Source organism: Ceratosolen solmsi, unplaced genomic scaffold (genome assembly GCF_000503995.2).
Source record: "Ceratosolen solmsi marchali unplaced genomic scaffold, CerSol_1.0 scaffold1, whole genome shotgun sequence".
Lineage (NCBI taxonomy): Eukaryota > Metazoa > Arthropoda > Insecta > Hymenoptera > Agaonidae > Ceratosolen > Ceratosolen solmsi.
Window position 1 is genome coordinate 1191903 of NW_011948415.1, and position 15930 is coordinate 1207832.

At 25.3% G+C, this 15930-nt stretch overlaps 1 protein-coding gene across 1 annotated transcript in view; it reads left to right on the top strand.

The window, feature by feature from the left end:
* Positions 1-15930, top strand: part of LOC105369037 (beta-arrestin-1-like) — a 31549-nt gene that overhangs the window by 9375 nt on the left and 6244 nt on the right. The window contains exon 3 of the mRNA XM_011508279.1: positions 7649-7796. Coding sequence (XP_011506581.1) covers positions 7649-7796 — 148 coding nt within the window. The remainder of the gene's footprint in view (positions 1-7648; positions 7797-15930) is intronic.

Here is a 15930-nt window from a genome sequence, read left to right on the forward strand (position 1 = left end):
TTATGAAAAATGTTAATAATTTACCACATCGAGATTTATTTAACACATAGTAAATTTAATATTTGCTCTAAGAATTAGTTGAAGATGTAAAGGATCGCGTTGATCCCAAAGGTCGTTGAACTTAATGCCCCAACAATGAATCGAGTGACAATTTACACTTTTATATATATAGAATTAATTCATATAATACTGTCTCGATGACTCTCTGATACCCTCACAACGACTTTGCCGGTAAGATTACAGACGTTTCGATACCAGCAAATAAAATACAAAATATTGTCAAAACTCGTCGATATGTTCTATCGTAAATGGAAACGCCATTTGTTCTCTGTTATCAATCATCTTCCAATAATATCCTCGGCATAATAAAGTATTAAAGACGAAACTATAAAGGAGAACGGAGAAGTCGCACACCTCTTGGATACATTTTCATTGCTGACGTCAGTGTTCTCACGACCTGACCTCAACCTTGACCTGCTAATACCAGCTATTGGTCCGGTAGAAATTTATTTATCAGGCACATTAAAAAAATAATGTACACCTCATCACACACATATAGCCGTTTATTCGATAGCTTACTTCAATTTCTGTTCAAAATCTCAAGAGCATCCTGGAGCACAAATTAAACCATAATGAGCTGTAGTTATAAAAATATTCAATAATTTATCAATACTCTCTTGCATCTGCATCTCTCCTTGAATTTTTTATGAAAATAAATAAATAAATAAAATACCTAGGTTTTCTCATGTGACGAAAAATATTCTTAAAATATTCGACAGAGTGGTGTTTTACAAAGTTGTAAAAAAAGTCTGTAAAAAAGAAAAGGATAGATGTCTTTATGAAGTTATGAGTTGGCTAATGAAAACAACTATTTCATAAGGAGAATCAAGACAAGTAAAACAAGTACTTCGTTTTTGGTACTTGATGGATGTATTTCTTGAAGTAAGATGTATAGTGCCCTTTATTTTTCACTGAAACTACTCGGTGTAAGTGCTTTTTGAATTTTTCGTGACCATCTATTTTCTACATATTTCATATATAGAAAATATCTTGTAACACCAATTTCATCAATACGAATATCTTAATTTTAGATATTTAATTTTGTATGTGAAAATAAGTAATGTTAACATTTTTAAAAAAAACGCATATAATAACTAATCATTTGAGAACATAAATAATATATACAAATTAAAAACGTTGATATTACTTCATTTATGTTGAGCCTGCGATTATTTAGGAAAGTTCATAAAATTCAAATTTACAAAATTAGATACTTTTAAGCAAAATAATGCTATCATTAAAATTATTATTGTACTAAAGAAATATTCTGAAAATATGATAAAAATGAAAATTATTTACCAAATTTATCGAGCAAAGAGTATAATTTCAAATTTATATACATAAATCACTGACTAATGCAAAGAGATATAACTTACATTGACAAATTATTCCATTTAACAACGAAATTTTTAGTAATACAACATATAACTAATGGAACGGAATTAAAGATATCAACTTTGATGAAAAATTAATGGAACTTGAAAGTTCCAATTTTCTTTTTAAATGACAAGTTTTTTTTTTTATTGAAAACGAACGATTGATAGTTTGTTAGATTATAAATAGTGAACAAGACAATAAATTTTGACAATCAAATTCAGAACCTCATCTACTGTATATATTTAAATTTTTATTTCTTTTAATAGCTCTTTTGAAAAATTTTTTTATAAACTTAATATCAAATTTTCTACTAAATCTTATTTTACATATTTCTTTAAAAAAAAAATCTTTATTTTGCATAAAAAATAATAAGAACAAGCAAAGCAACAAAAAATATTACCGTACGAAGATTTTCATTGAGCTACTCAATGTAATTTACTTCTTAAAAATACAGATACATATATATGGACTAAATTTGACTAAATTTCAGCGTATAAATGTGTGTGTCATAAAATTAAAAAACAAAAAAAACAAAAAAATACGATACAGTTAGGCCTACAAAGTTTGCACTTTCATTACAAAGAAAAATCCACATAGATCCTCGTTCAACTAATTCATACTTGCTTGCGGTATCTATATATTTATGGTTTTTTCGAAGTCATTGTTATGCATTAATTTACGACTGGATCATTGTAAGCTCAACAATGCCAATCCTTTGGAAGATGTATGCAGTTAGACCTTATGTGCCTCTTCCTGACCTATTTTTCAAGGTATCTGGTGTATCAAACTACATAATCCGTGTTTGGATATATGCTTTCAACCTTTTATCTCTCTTGGACTCTCGGCAGTCTCCATAAACATTTAATGCCATTGCAGTTATATAAGAATGAAGATACTGTATTATTCAAAATGAAACAACCACGTTTCATTATTCTTTTTAACCTACGGTTCTTATAATTGTATATTTAATATTTAAAATATATGCATTTGTATTAGAACAAAATATCAAAATCACCTACTGCAATAATAATAATAATAATAATAATAATAATAATAATAATAATAATAATAATAATAATAATAATAATAATAATAATAATAATAATAATAATAACAACAACAACAACAACAATAACAACAATAACAACAATAATAATAATAATAATAATAATAATAATAGAGAAATTAGAGAGATGGAGCTGATTAATTCACATGACATTGCATTTATTTCTAATGAAACCAAAACTCTGTTGTTATCTTTAATGCATTAAAATTATAAATACATAATTTATAAATTGTTAATAAATGAAATTTAAAAAATCCTTTCTCTAAATTTAGTATTTTATCATTTTATTGTATATTCTTTGTTTGATATTATGGATATTAATCTAAAATAATATAAAAAAAAAAAAATTAAATACTTGCGCGAGTTTCCATGTTTCATTTTGGACTTTACTCAACAAAAATCATAGTCATATATTAAATCTTAAACGAATATGTCGATATATTCCGGCAGAGTTAACATCCTCTCGCAGCAGACTTTATAAACAACATATGATAGGACATCAATTTAAATATATTTGGCAATTAATATGAAATACACTAGTAGAAAAAAATATGTCTATAGACCAAAAATTTATCTACATTCAAATAATTAATTTTTAATGGTTAAACGGTGATCCAGTAGAATGAAAAATATATGAAAAACATCCATTTGATGAAAAGAAAAATACTCATAGAAAAACAGAGAAATTTCTATAAAACCATGCAAGTTACCAAGATATACTAAGTAGATTAACAATAAGATTATTAATATTCAAGAAAGACATTAATTCGAACAATATGAAAAATCGTACCGAACCTTTTTCAAAAAGTACATAACTTACAATGCTTATAATGTAAAAAAACCTATTTATCTCTAATCTTTAATATATATAAGACTACATTATTTATTTTTACGATATATATGCAAATTGCAGCACCCATGACCATTAAGCTTTTTTCTATTAATTTTTTTTCTATCTATTAACCATTTTTTCTAATTTAAACATTAATGGACTATGTATAAAATACAGCAAAAGAAAATGATATTGCCGAATAGGATCAACGATAAATCAATAAATAGAATTTGAATATTATATTATTATACAATGTAAAATGCATTAATGCATGCAAAAGGCAGGAATAAATAAAATCAAGGATATAGTCAAGGAATCCATGAGTGGCGGCTACATAGCTTTTATGTTTTTCGACTACACAACAACAAGGAATAGCATGAGACAATCACCATCGACTTACATATCATCAACGAACTACTTGAAAGTAAAAATAGGTAACGCAACATGTAGAAATTTCACTTCGGACTTAGTTTATGACAGTAGCCGTTTGAATATTTGAATAAGACTTAAATGAAATGAAATCATATGCGAATACGGAATTCTATAGACTACTCTGGTATTATCTTATTGTTATTAAATGAAGATTTTTTCTCAATCTCATAATGGCTCTTCGAACGGGCTTTATTATTATTAATATAATTATTATTATTATTATTATTATTATTATTATATCTTAATATAGAATCATCATCAAATAAAAAAAAAAAAATATGTAATAGTAAACGGAATTAAAAATGTACAGAAAAAGTAAATTGAAAATACCATAAATGTTATTCAAGGATTTTTAAATCTAATTTAAATGATGAAAACTCGTGTCATCAATTATAAACATCTGTCCCTATAACAATAAACTTAATATTATAGATCTAATTATAATATTCTGCCGTAATCTCGTGTATATATACTTCATTATAAATAGATATTAATTTTAAATTAGTGTACGGAATAAAGAAGACTTGAAACGGCATTGAGATCAAATTTTAAAATAAGAAAATTGAAAAACTCAACCTTCTAATGTATGCTTATATCATAGTTTGACGTTTCGGCTTCATTATATCTAAACTATTTAATAATTTTAAACGAACTAACCAAATACCTGAGGACATAAATAAGATTGAAGGAATGAAGATTTTCATATAAGAAAACATTCCGATTTGAAAAAAAAATGTTTTCTTTTATCTTTCAATTGTATTACGATAATATCGTACATAGCATTTTGACATTAAAAATAAGACGATATATGTAAAAAAAATTACATTACATTTTTCCAAGCAGATAATTTCAATATAAGATTCGTATATATATATTATAGCTAGATATTTTTCGATTACATTCCCGTCAATATTTTCTCAATGTATTTGACACTATCAATTAAAATTTTAATACAATCTAACGCTTAATATAATCTAACGAAAAATGGAATGTAATGAATTGCAATAGATGTGAAAATTAGTAAAACGATCGTTCCAAATTAAATCTCATGAATTTCAAAGAGTCTCTGCAGTAGCATTTAATAGAGTAAATATTAATAAAATAAAATTATGCAACTCTTATTTCGAAAAAGATTGAAGGTTATTTATTTAGAAAATATTTCACCATTAAAAGAATATCTTTTTTTTTTTTTTTTTTTTTTTATAGAAGTTTAATAATACAGATTCACAACATCGCGACAAATTTCTAGATGTTTTTTTAATGTTGAAAAGTTGCAAAGTAACATTGAAATAAAATCCTCCTAACAATGCTAATTATTTAAAGTAAAATGATTATTCCTTCTAATAATTAATTATATAATAATTTAAAATTAACAATAATTAGGGGTCTACTAGAAATATAAGAGTATTTATTACCTATAAATACGTCCTCCTCCAATTATCGTATTTAATAATAACTCCTCATATCAATAAAGTTCAGATATTACGTTAAAACAATGAGATATAATTATTTCATAACGTAAAATTATTTAAAACAATTAATATTAAATATTTCTTTTCATTGATATGAAGTATAAATGATGTGCTTTTCAACAAAACAACTTTGTCTTTAATATTTATATTAGTTAATATAACTAACTGTTTAATAATATAAATAAAAAAAAATTTTTTATATCATACTGCATAATCTTTAATAATTTACTGTTCAAAAGATATTAGAAAATTTTATGTATTTCCATATAACATTTTACAGGCACATATTATAATGCAGTCACATAAAACGTAATAATTAATAATTTATAATTATATGTTTTTACTATAAATCATTTATGAATAAAATCCAATTTAATGTATTGGAAACATAATAATAATTTTATTGTAGCAAATAAAATTGGAACGGTAATAGTAATAAATCTTGTAGTTAAAAAATCTCCTAATTAATTGCTAAATTATCTGCAAAACATTGTCATCTGTTAATTTTATTCTCACTTTTCTTTAACGAAATATCTCCATATATTAACTAAAGAATTAAGTAATAAATTATGAAAAATGCATATATAACAACAATGCTCATTAACGCGAAAAATTAAATTATATGCATAGCAACTACTTTTATTCTAAACGAGTCATATCACTGAATCAACACAAAAGGATTTCATCATTTCCGTAGGATTCGAAAATAACTACTGCGCGATTCAACATCATTTGGATGAGCGCCAATCCGCGCTTATTAATAATTTGCTGACACTTAATTAGAAATTATACCGTTGTAAATTGTGCCTTCGAATAGTACGATAATGTAAAATAAATATCGGATAATTAGTTATTAAAGAATTTTCAAAGAACTCTAATGAATTTATTTTTACGATCCATATTTAACGATATGTCTTGAGTATTTATTTACACTAATGGCACAGCGCTACCGTTTTGTTTGTTTGTTTGTTTTTTTTTTTTTTAACGTGAAATCTTTAATATATAAATATAAATTTATTAAATTTGTCTAATGCCGACGTAGTTATGTTGAAATTGGAAATTTTATTTTAGAATTTTCAATCATTTCACTGGGAAAGACCAAACATTGAATAAAATTAGTGGAATATATGAATTATATGATGGATAGAGTTTGAGAAAACAACGAAATGAATACTGTGTTCTTTTACATTTTATTTAACAATATTTTTAGTAACAATTAATTTATATTAAAATTTCAATTAATTAATTCATCATGCATATATAATTCATTGAAATAACCTTATAATGTATAATATCAAGCATACAGCATAGCTCGCTATGATTTACTTGCAAAACCTGAAACTAAATAAATAATTAATATTAATTAAGTGACGCTATATTGTAAACTATTATTATGAAATTGATATATTTCCAATGCCCTCTAGGAATTTATTTGCTCTCATTGTAAATTCTTTTTCTAGTAGAAAAATAATTTTCTAGCATATAAATGTCAAATAAAAGTCTCGTGGAATGAAATTAAATTTCAAATGACCAAACAGAGAAATAAGAAGAAGAACTTTTTCTAATTCCTATAATTAATCATTAGACCATCCCCCCATTAGATGTTGATGTGAAAGTTACGCTTATAATGAACTGCTCAAGAATACAATAATAATACTTGTGCACTTACGTACAAAGTTACATAACATTTTCCGGGCAACTTGAAATTCTTCACATTTTTCAAAAATAGTGTACTTATTTTTCCAACTCTTAAAGTCATTTTTCACGCTAGTGAATAAAAATCTTAAATATGTGGGCTATATAATCCAAGCAAACATAAAATTTGTCTACTTACATGTAATAAATCAAGAGCACAAAGGATGTATAAATTACATTTCTTTATGTGACTACTTCTTTTTATGTGAACTTTAAAATTTATGACGCTAAGTTCAGACAATTTTACAGACAAATATTTAACTTGCAATTTCAAAATATATAGAGTATTTGTATTTGTTTTTTAATCATATCCTCTGTATAAAAATAAATATATAATAAAATAATATTCTTCATTCATGGATATTGGTAATTAAGATTAATAATGCGCCATCGGATGGTCAAAAATGAAAAAAAATTTCAGTAAACTATTGTTGTTTAAACTGTTAGAAATAAAATCGCAGAAAACGTATCTATTAAATTTTTCTTGAAAAACAATTGATGTTTTTTGTTGTTGTTTTTTCTTTTTTGATTTTTTTGTTTTTGTTTTTGTTTTCTTTTTTTTTCCAGCATTGCCAATACAATTTTCCTTAAAGTGCATTAATAAGTCTAGAAAATATGTTAAATACAAATTTAAATTGGATTATACAAAATTTCTATGTTCATATTGACATGTAAATAATTTACAATATATGACGCTTTCTTTTTTTCTCTTAGGATGTTTTAGTTAAAAGATTTCATCCGGATGCGCATGCCTTTACAATGACAGTGACACCCTTGGCACCACCTTCGGTTCAGCTTGTACCGGCTAAAGAATATAATGGGGCACCAATAGGAACGAGTTACGACATTCGAGTTTACGTAGGTAGGCAATTGCAAAGCTTAATCTTCTTTTCTAAAATACGTATTTAATTAATACTTAATTGCTATATAGTTTATATGAAGCAGCATATAATTAAAATAATCCTTTAAATTCCAATGAAACTGTTTGATATCGTTGCAAATACAGGTGAAACTAAAATTCACAATACGATGCATAGATATTGAGTTACTGAGCAATTGCTAATGCCAGTTGCATCATTCATAATTATTTAATCTACAAAATTATTCGTTGATAAAGATGCATTTACATGTTATTAAACTGAATCGCTTATAAAACCACTTACATAAGTTTAAAAATAAATAAATAAATATTAGTAAATTATTTATTGCAAGTATTTTATTCTGTTCATTAATAAGTATTAATAATAAGTTGGAACTAATTGTTAGAAATAATTATTAGAAATATAATAAGGAATTGGATAGTATTTATATTATATTGTATTTATATAATATTTTATTGAAATAAATATATTAAAAATTAATATACTCTATTCTGTAATAAAATCTCGAATATATTATATTTTTTAATCGTCTAGTCTTTATAAAATTAAAATACTTTTCTCATCTACCTCGTATCTAATGAAATAATTATAAATAGTATTTTACGTTACGAAATAAGATTTTCAATAATACTTTTCCTACATACTTTCAAGAAAATTCTAAAATATATGACATCAAAGTAAAAAATTAAAAGGAAATATTAAAAACATAAGAAAGTTATTAGAAAATTATATATCAGAAAATTAAATGTATCGTACAGTATTTATACCACAAAAAACTATAATTTTATTACGTATATATGGTTTTTTTTTTTGGACACATATTTCGCAAAATGCATAATTATACAATTAATTATCGACTTTTATTAAAATTTTCTTTGGTGTACATTTTCATATACATTGATACATTGGACTAATGAACTATAGTTAATGAGTTAATATTATGAAAATATTAACATTTAATATTTTATATATATATATAATATATATAATATGTATAATCTAAAAAATTTTAAAAACAGTCATAATTAATATTTTCTTTTTTTTAATATTTCTACAAGCCGTATTTTTCCATAAAATAGTATTTGTTTATACATCAAACTAGAGATTTTTTTTTTTAAGAAGGATATTACAAGTTATGTCTTAACAAAACTAGACATGATAAAATGTCTAACTCTTTATCAAAATTATATTGATCACATTATTCGAATGCACAATAAATATAAATATTAAATAAAATTTATAGGAAAAATGTCTATTAATTACAAAAATCTTACTCATATTAAAAAGTAGCGCATTCAAATTATGTTTTTAACATTTTACATTAAACGTTAACTAGACTTTTTCTACATCATAGAAAACTTAATATTATATTAAAAATTATAAAAAAATAAAAAATTTTTTTATATATATAAATATATTATATCAGCTTTCTTCATTATAATTGAAAATTTTTAATTTATTTTTTAAATAATATAATAAGCAACATTACAAATATTTTTTATAACTTTTCAAGAAAACCAAGATTATAAAAATTATCAGTACTAAAAATTAAATAAATTAAATAAATATTAAATAAATATATTAGTTTATATTAAATAAAATATTAGGTAAAGTAAAACATTAAATAGAATTATGTTACAGTATATCCACCAAAATATTTACCATAAAATACTGAATGCATAAAGCTTTCCTTGTATTTATAACATTAAATTTTCAAAAGCTTCTTATGTTATTAGTAAATTTTATTATATATTTATATGTGTATATTTGTATGTTTGTGTATCTAAAGTTAAAAATCTATTCATAGAATATATAAATGAAACAAAAATTATTGGGTGTCGATATTTTGAATAATCAAAATTCAAAATTTTACGTCGGAAATAATTCCGCTTTGACTCAAAAGGATATAAAGCAATCACATATTTAAGCTGATACAATATTTAAGGGATTAATTAATTTTATTAAGCTGAATTTAACAAAAACCTGTTAATTATAATAGTTTTTAAAAAATAACATGGACTATCAATAATTTGAATTTTAATTGTTGACAAATATAATTATTAAGTATAAAATATTTAATATACCAATATTATTTCGTATTTTAATTTAATTACTATATAAATATATTGAAATAGTACATCGGAACGGTTATATAATCGTCAATATTAATATTAATTTTATAAATAGGTAATATATAATATTATGAATAAGTAATAGAATTTTTTATTTAATTAATAAAAATATGATAATATTGTATCCAATTCATTAATGTAAGTGTGAAAGCTCTATAGATTGTTAAAAAATCATTTCTCATAAATTTTTGAAGAAAATAAAAGAATTTCACATTGAAAATAATTCCAGGAAAATAATAAATTGAAAAAAATTGAAAAAATTGAAAAAATTGAAAAAAATTGAAAAAAATTGAAAAAAATTGAAAAAAATGAAAAAATTGAAAAAATTGAAAAAATTGATAATAATGGATAAGTAATTTCATCGATATAATGGAATCCGTAAGTGATTATGTCGTACAAATAGAAGAAAAATGTAAGATATTGTATTCTTTTACTTCTATAAAAATGTAAAAAAACAAGGAAATATTTTAATTAAGTAATGCGATCGATTTAATATGTCAATTGTATTTTTTGACATATGCCTTGTAATGACTATAATCAAAATTAAATATTAAAACCCTAATGAGAGATCTAGATGCACTATGCAGAATACGAGATTAGTTTCACTGATTTAATCCTTATTAATATGTACAAATAGAGATATATCGTAATCACTGAAAAAAATATTGTTTAAACAGAATCATCAAAACTAATTATTAAAATACATAACCAATAAATAACATAAAATGCTTTAGATTAATAAATATAGTAATTGTTAATGATCGATGATAAAAAATCAAAATATTCAGCTTCGTCTTATCCTAAGTAAGATCAATTATTCAAATTCAATAATATATAAACTAAATAATTGATTACAAATTCCTTATATTTCTTTGGTAAATTGTCGATCTTGTTAATTATAAAAATATTAATTATACTGATAATAAACGTAAAATGATATCTGTAATTATTATTAAAGGGAATATATAATGTATTGAAATTAAAATAAGGAGTTTGATCAGATATAATTTCAAATATTTCAAGATAAATAATATAAATGAGTGAAAGTCTCGTCACAACGACAACTATAATACTCGAAGATATATTAACAACTTTTTAATTATTAATTACTATTAGCACATTTATAATCTTGTCTTACAAAATATTATGCTTAACTTTCTGTAATAAAGTCATTTTAAATTATTTTTTGTGACCAATTGGTACTATAAAGATTATACTGCCATACAATCCTATTAAATATCGAAATATTTTATGCAAGTCACTATCTAAGAAATTTAATCTCGATCCTGAAATATGTCTTTATAATTTAACATTTTAAGGAAATGTTCGTACGCTTAATATGCTTTCCTTAAGTTGAAGGCATAAAACTAATCCGTAATATTACATAGGCTAGCAAAACTTTTTTCTATATAACAATTAGTAGAACTATCTTTTTATGCAACTATAATGAAATAATTTTTACGAAAAAAAAAAAAAAAAAAAATACAAATTTGGGTAATTCACAAAAAATATTAAAATATTATTTCAATTGGTCTCGATGTTAATATTGTTTATACTATTCCTATTTATCTCCACATAAATATATAATGGAAATGCAAATATAATAATCTTCATGGTGCAGAAACTTAGACACGAAATTATTATCAAATGGGTTCTATCTAATACGGAAAACAGGCTTGCGTTCATTTATTATAAACTTATAATTAATGTAATATACACGCGCGCGCGCGCGCGCCCACGCACACACAAAAGATAATAAAAACAATTATCGTTTATAATACAAATTTCTAAAAATATTACATCGCCCAGCTTCTTTGGTAAATGGCAAACACCTCGAGAACGTCGCGAACACAAATGTCAACTCTTTTCTTACAGATTATCGTTATCTACCAACACCCACTTAGGTGACCCGTAACATGTAAAACGGGATTATTCGTTTCTCAATTTACTTAACTCCTGTTAACAAGTTGTTAAATACATCTCGTGTACGTCATTTGTATCAGACAAACTCTACATAAGCCATATTATTGCAGGTCGGATTGTATCCCTTATCCTCCGCTCGAGTGCTTATAGATTTTGTCAATGGTCTCAATGGTATCGAGCAGACACAAAGATCTAAACAATATTAGAATATCCACTGGGTTGGCACATTTGACGATGAGTCCTTTCAGCATAAAAAAAACGACCGCTTTTGATCAACGGAAGATTCGGGTGCATTGTAACTATCGCCTTCGGCAATTTAATTCTGGAGCTTTTCAATTCAGCTGTGCCTCGGTGAAAAATGTAAATTGCTAGGTCGCAGGAAGTTTCTGGTGTCTTTATTAGTTGCGACTACGTAAGGGAAAGATTATTTACGATTGTTTCCATTGTGCTCGTAATTTTGGCGGTTTCTTCTTACAAAAAGCTGAAAGTTTCCGAGTCACGCATTTGGATCCGCGATCCCATGAATTACTTTAACTATTCATCCAGTTAATTATAACGTCGCTGTTGAATTCTAATAAATCTCCGGTATGTTCGCTATTTCTTGTTTTAATTTTCCAGTACCGGAGGCGCGAACACTTATTCCAAAGTTCATCCAGTAGTAAACACAGTACTGTTTACCACTAGTCGGTACTACTTTCGAAACCTGTTGCTTGAGTAATATCGAAACAGCAAACTTATAATCATCATAATCATCTTTTTTTATTGTTGTTGTTGTTGTTGTTGTTGTTATTGTCGTTGTCGTTGTCGTTGTCGTTGTCGTTGTCGTTGTCGTTGTCGTTGTCGTTGTCGTTGTCGTTGTCGTTGTCGTTGTCGTTGTCGTTGTCGTTGTCGTTGTCGTTGTCGTTGTCGTTGTCGTTGTCGTTGTCGTTGTCGTTGTCGTTGTCGTTGTCGTTGTCGTTGTCGTTGTCGTTGTCGTTGTCGTTGTCGTTGTCGTTGTCGTTGTCGTTGTCGTTGTCGTTGTCGTTGTCGTTGTCGTTGTCGTTGTCGTTGTCGTTGTCGTTGTCGTTGTCGTTGTCGTTGTCGTTGTCGTTGTCGTTGTCGTTGTCGTTGTCGTTGTCGTTGTCGTTGTCGTTGTCGTTGTCGTTGTCGTTGTCGTTGTCGTTGTCGTTGTCGTTGTCGTTGTCGTTGTCGTTGTCGTTGTCGTTGTCGTTGTCGTTGTCGTTGTCGTTGTCGTTGTCGTTGTCGTTGTCGTTGTCGTTGTCGTTGTCGTTGTCGTTGTCGTTGTCGTTGTCGTTGTCGTTGTCGTTGTCGTTGTCGTTGTCGTTGTCGTTGTCGTTGTCGTTGTCGTTGTCGTTGTCGTTGTCGTTGTCGTTGTCGTTGTCGTTATAGTTGTTTTTATTATTATTATTTAGTTTATCAATAAAATTATTATACATTATATGTTTAATAAAATAACAAAAAATTGATTTACTAAGAATATAAGCCATATTTCACTTCCAAGGATTATATGACGAGAGACGAATGAACAAATTATTATGAATTATTTCGAATTAATTATATTCTTTCTTAAAACTCTTTACTAATATAAAGTCAAATAAAGAAAAACAGTTATATAAACTGAAACGACTCTGCAATCTATGTTCCCTCGTATTTTAGACACGAATCTAAAAAATATTATTTTAAATATAATGCAATTGAATTTTTCATATATATAAATGTGTATACTGTTTATGCAAAGATGTTAAGCCAATTCATGACTCTGAATGTTTCATATCGCTACTAACAGATTTCGTAATAAAATAAGCAAAGATGAGACAATTAATTATATAACTAAGGGTAGACGTAATATTTAGTGTATACGTAAAATTTATAACTACATTAAACAAAAAAAAATTTTCTATTTTTTTATCATGCATTTTTATCATATAATAAAATATAGAATTCGAAATTATATTTATGCTTATTATAGTTTTATTATCATTATAAATTTTGCAACTATACGATTATTTCAATTATAAGAATACATTTTCGTTAGAATTCGCGCGCCTATATGCGTAAATCTTCTCATTCAAATTCCATTCAATTGAACTAATCCCATAAATATTATATAGACATCAGGAAGACTTTCTACACATACACGAATGATTATAGATTAGGATTAATTATGGAGTAGGAAATTTTGTTGTTCTTTTCCCTCAATTTACATTAATTGAAGCTTATGAATTCTATCTCATCGAAGTATAGAACGCAAGAAGAAGCGCAAAAAAAAAAGCATTATATTCCGGAAACACTTGCAGAACTTCGTCCACGTATACGTGCGAGAAAAACGTAGAACAACAATAACAAAGTTCACGCTATAACACCATCGGTTTTGACTCACCCGAGTGAGCATCATTCTAAGGAAGATTGATCGAGTCACGCATGAATGTCAAATGCTCTTGCACCCGTCATTTACCTTCACTGAAATTTAATGGACGTTATGACATGCGCGCGAATACAACCCAATAAAGTGAAAAATGTAGGGTCTTGCAAAAATAAAGAAGAAAATAGTCTTTTTGTCGCCAACAAATGTGAACTAAAGTAGAACATTCGTACGATGTAGGAGAGAGTGTTGGTCGTAGGAACGTTCGTTGAACTCATCGAAGACTTAAATATTTGCGTTCAAATATCATAGAAATACTAATAATACATTTTCTAATGTACATAAATTTGAAAAATTTTGTTTATTTAGTTTGTATGAAAAAGTTATGAAATGTCTTTATATCTTTTTCTATCTTTATTTTCGTCCTCTATTAAATTGTTCTCCTATTCAATTTTTATATATTTTTAAATTTTAAAATGAAATCAATGTTTTTCAACGAGAAACTATACTACATCTTGTAGGATAATTAATATTCTTATTACATGGCGTAGATATTTCTACTATATATATGCAGATTTAATAAATGAGTAAATTAAAAATTAGTAAAATATTAATTATATATATATGTATATAACTACTATATAGAAGTAATATATTACAATTTTTTAAAGACGAGAGAAACATTATATTTTTATTAACAGATTGTACATATTTTATGATACTACATTTAATGAGCAATTATAAAATTATATTATACAAAGTTAGTATCATATAAATTAAATATTCTATTGCTGTTTCCTACGTAAAAATATAGAATTAAGCTTCATTTTAGCATTAAAAGACATAAAGATTTCAACTCTGTACATTTTCAAAGGGAATTTTTTTAATAAATTAAGATTCCAACAAAATGTTAATAAAATACCTATACAACAACTAGATAAAGTACTTTTCGATCAAATTCCTGATCCTTGCAACTTGAACTTAAGAAAAAATTTATATAATCATAAAAATATAACGATAAATATATAATACATTTATTGTATATAATATCTTAAGAGACAAAGCAGAATCTAGAATAAAATTATATTTGAGCAGATTTATTAATTTAACTATAATATAACACTAATATACGTGCATAAATGTTAATTATTAATGATCAATTCTTATTATTATTAAAGAAGTGAAATTCAACTAAGACCATATTTTTAGCCATAAAATATTTCTTGTTTTTATATCCTTGAACCAATATATTTAACAAATACTGTATCGCATATACAAGTTAAAATATTTATTTTATCAAATCTAAACACATAGATTTTAAATGAAAGAAATTCATATTGAAGCAGCTAGTTTCTGGCCAGCAATAATGCAACAGATGTGCCCTACTCTCTTATACAAGTTTATCGATGACAATATTATGTATATATATATATATATATATATATATATATATAATATTGTATTATATATAATACATTTATTTTATATAATATCTTAAGAGACAAAGCAGAATCTAGAATAAAATTATATTTGAGCAGATTTATTAATTTAACTATAATATAACACTAATATACGTGCATAAATGTTAATTATTAATGATCAATTCTTATTATTATTAAAGAAGTGAAATTCAACTAAGACCATATTTTTAGCCATAAAATATTTCTTGTTTTTATATCCTTGAACCAATATATTTAA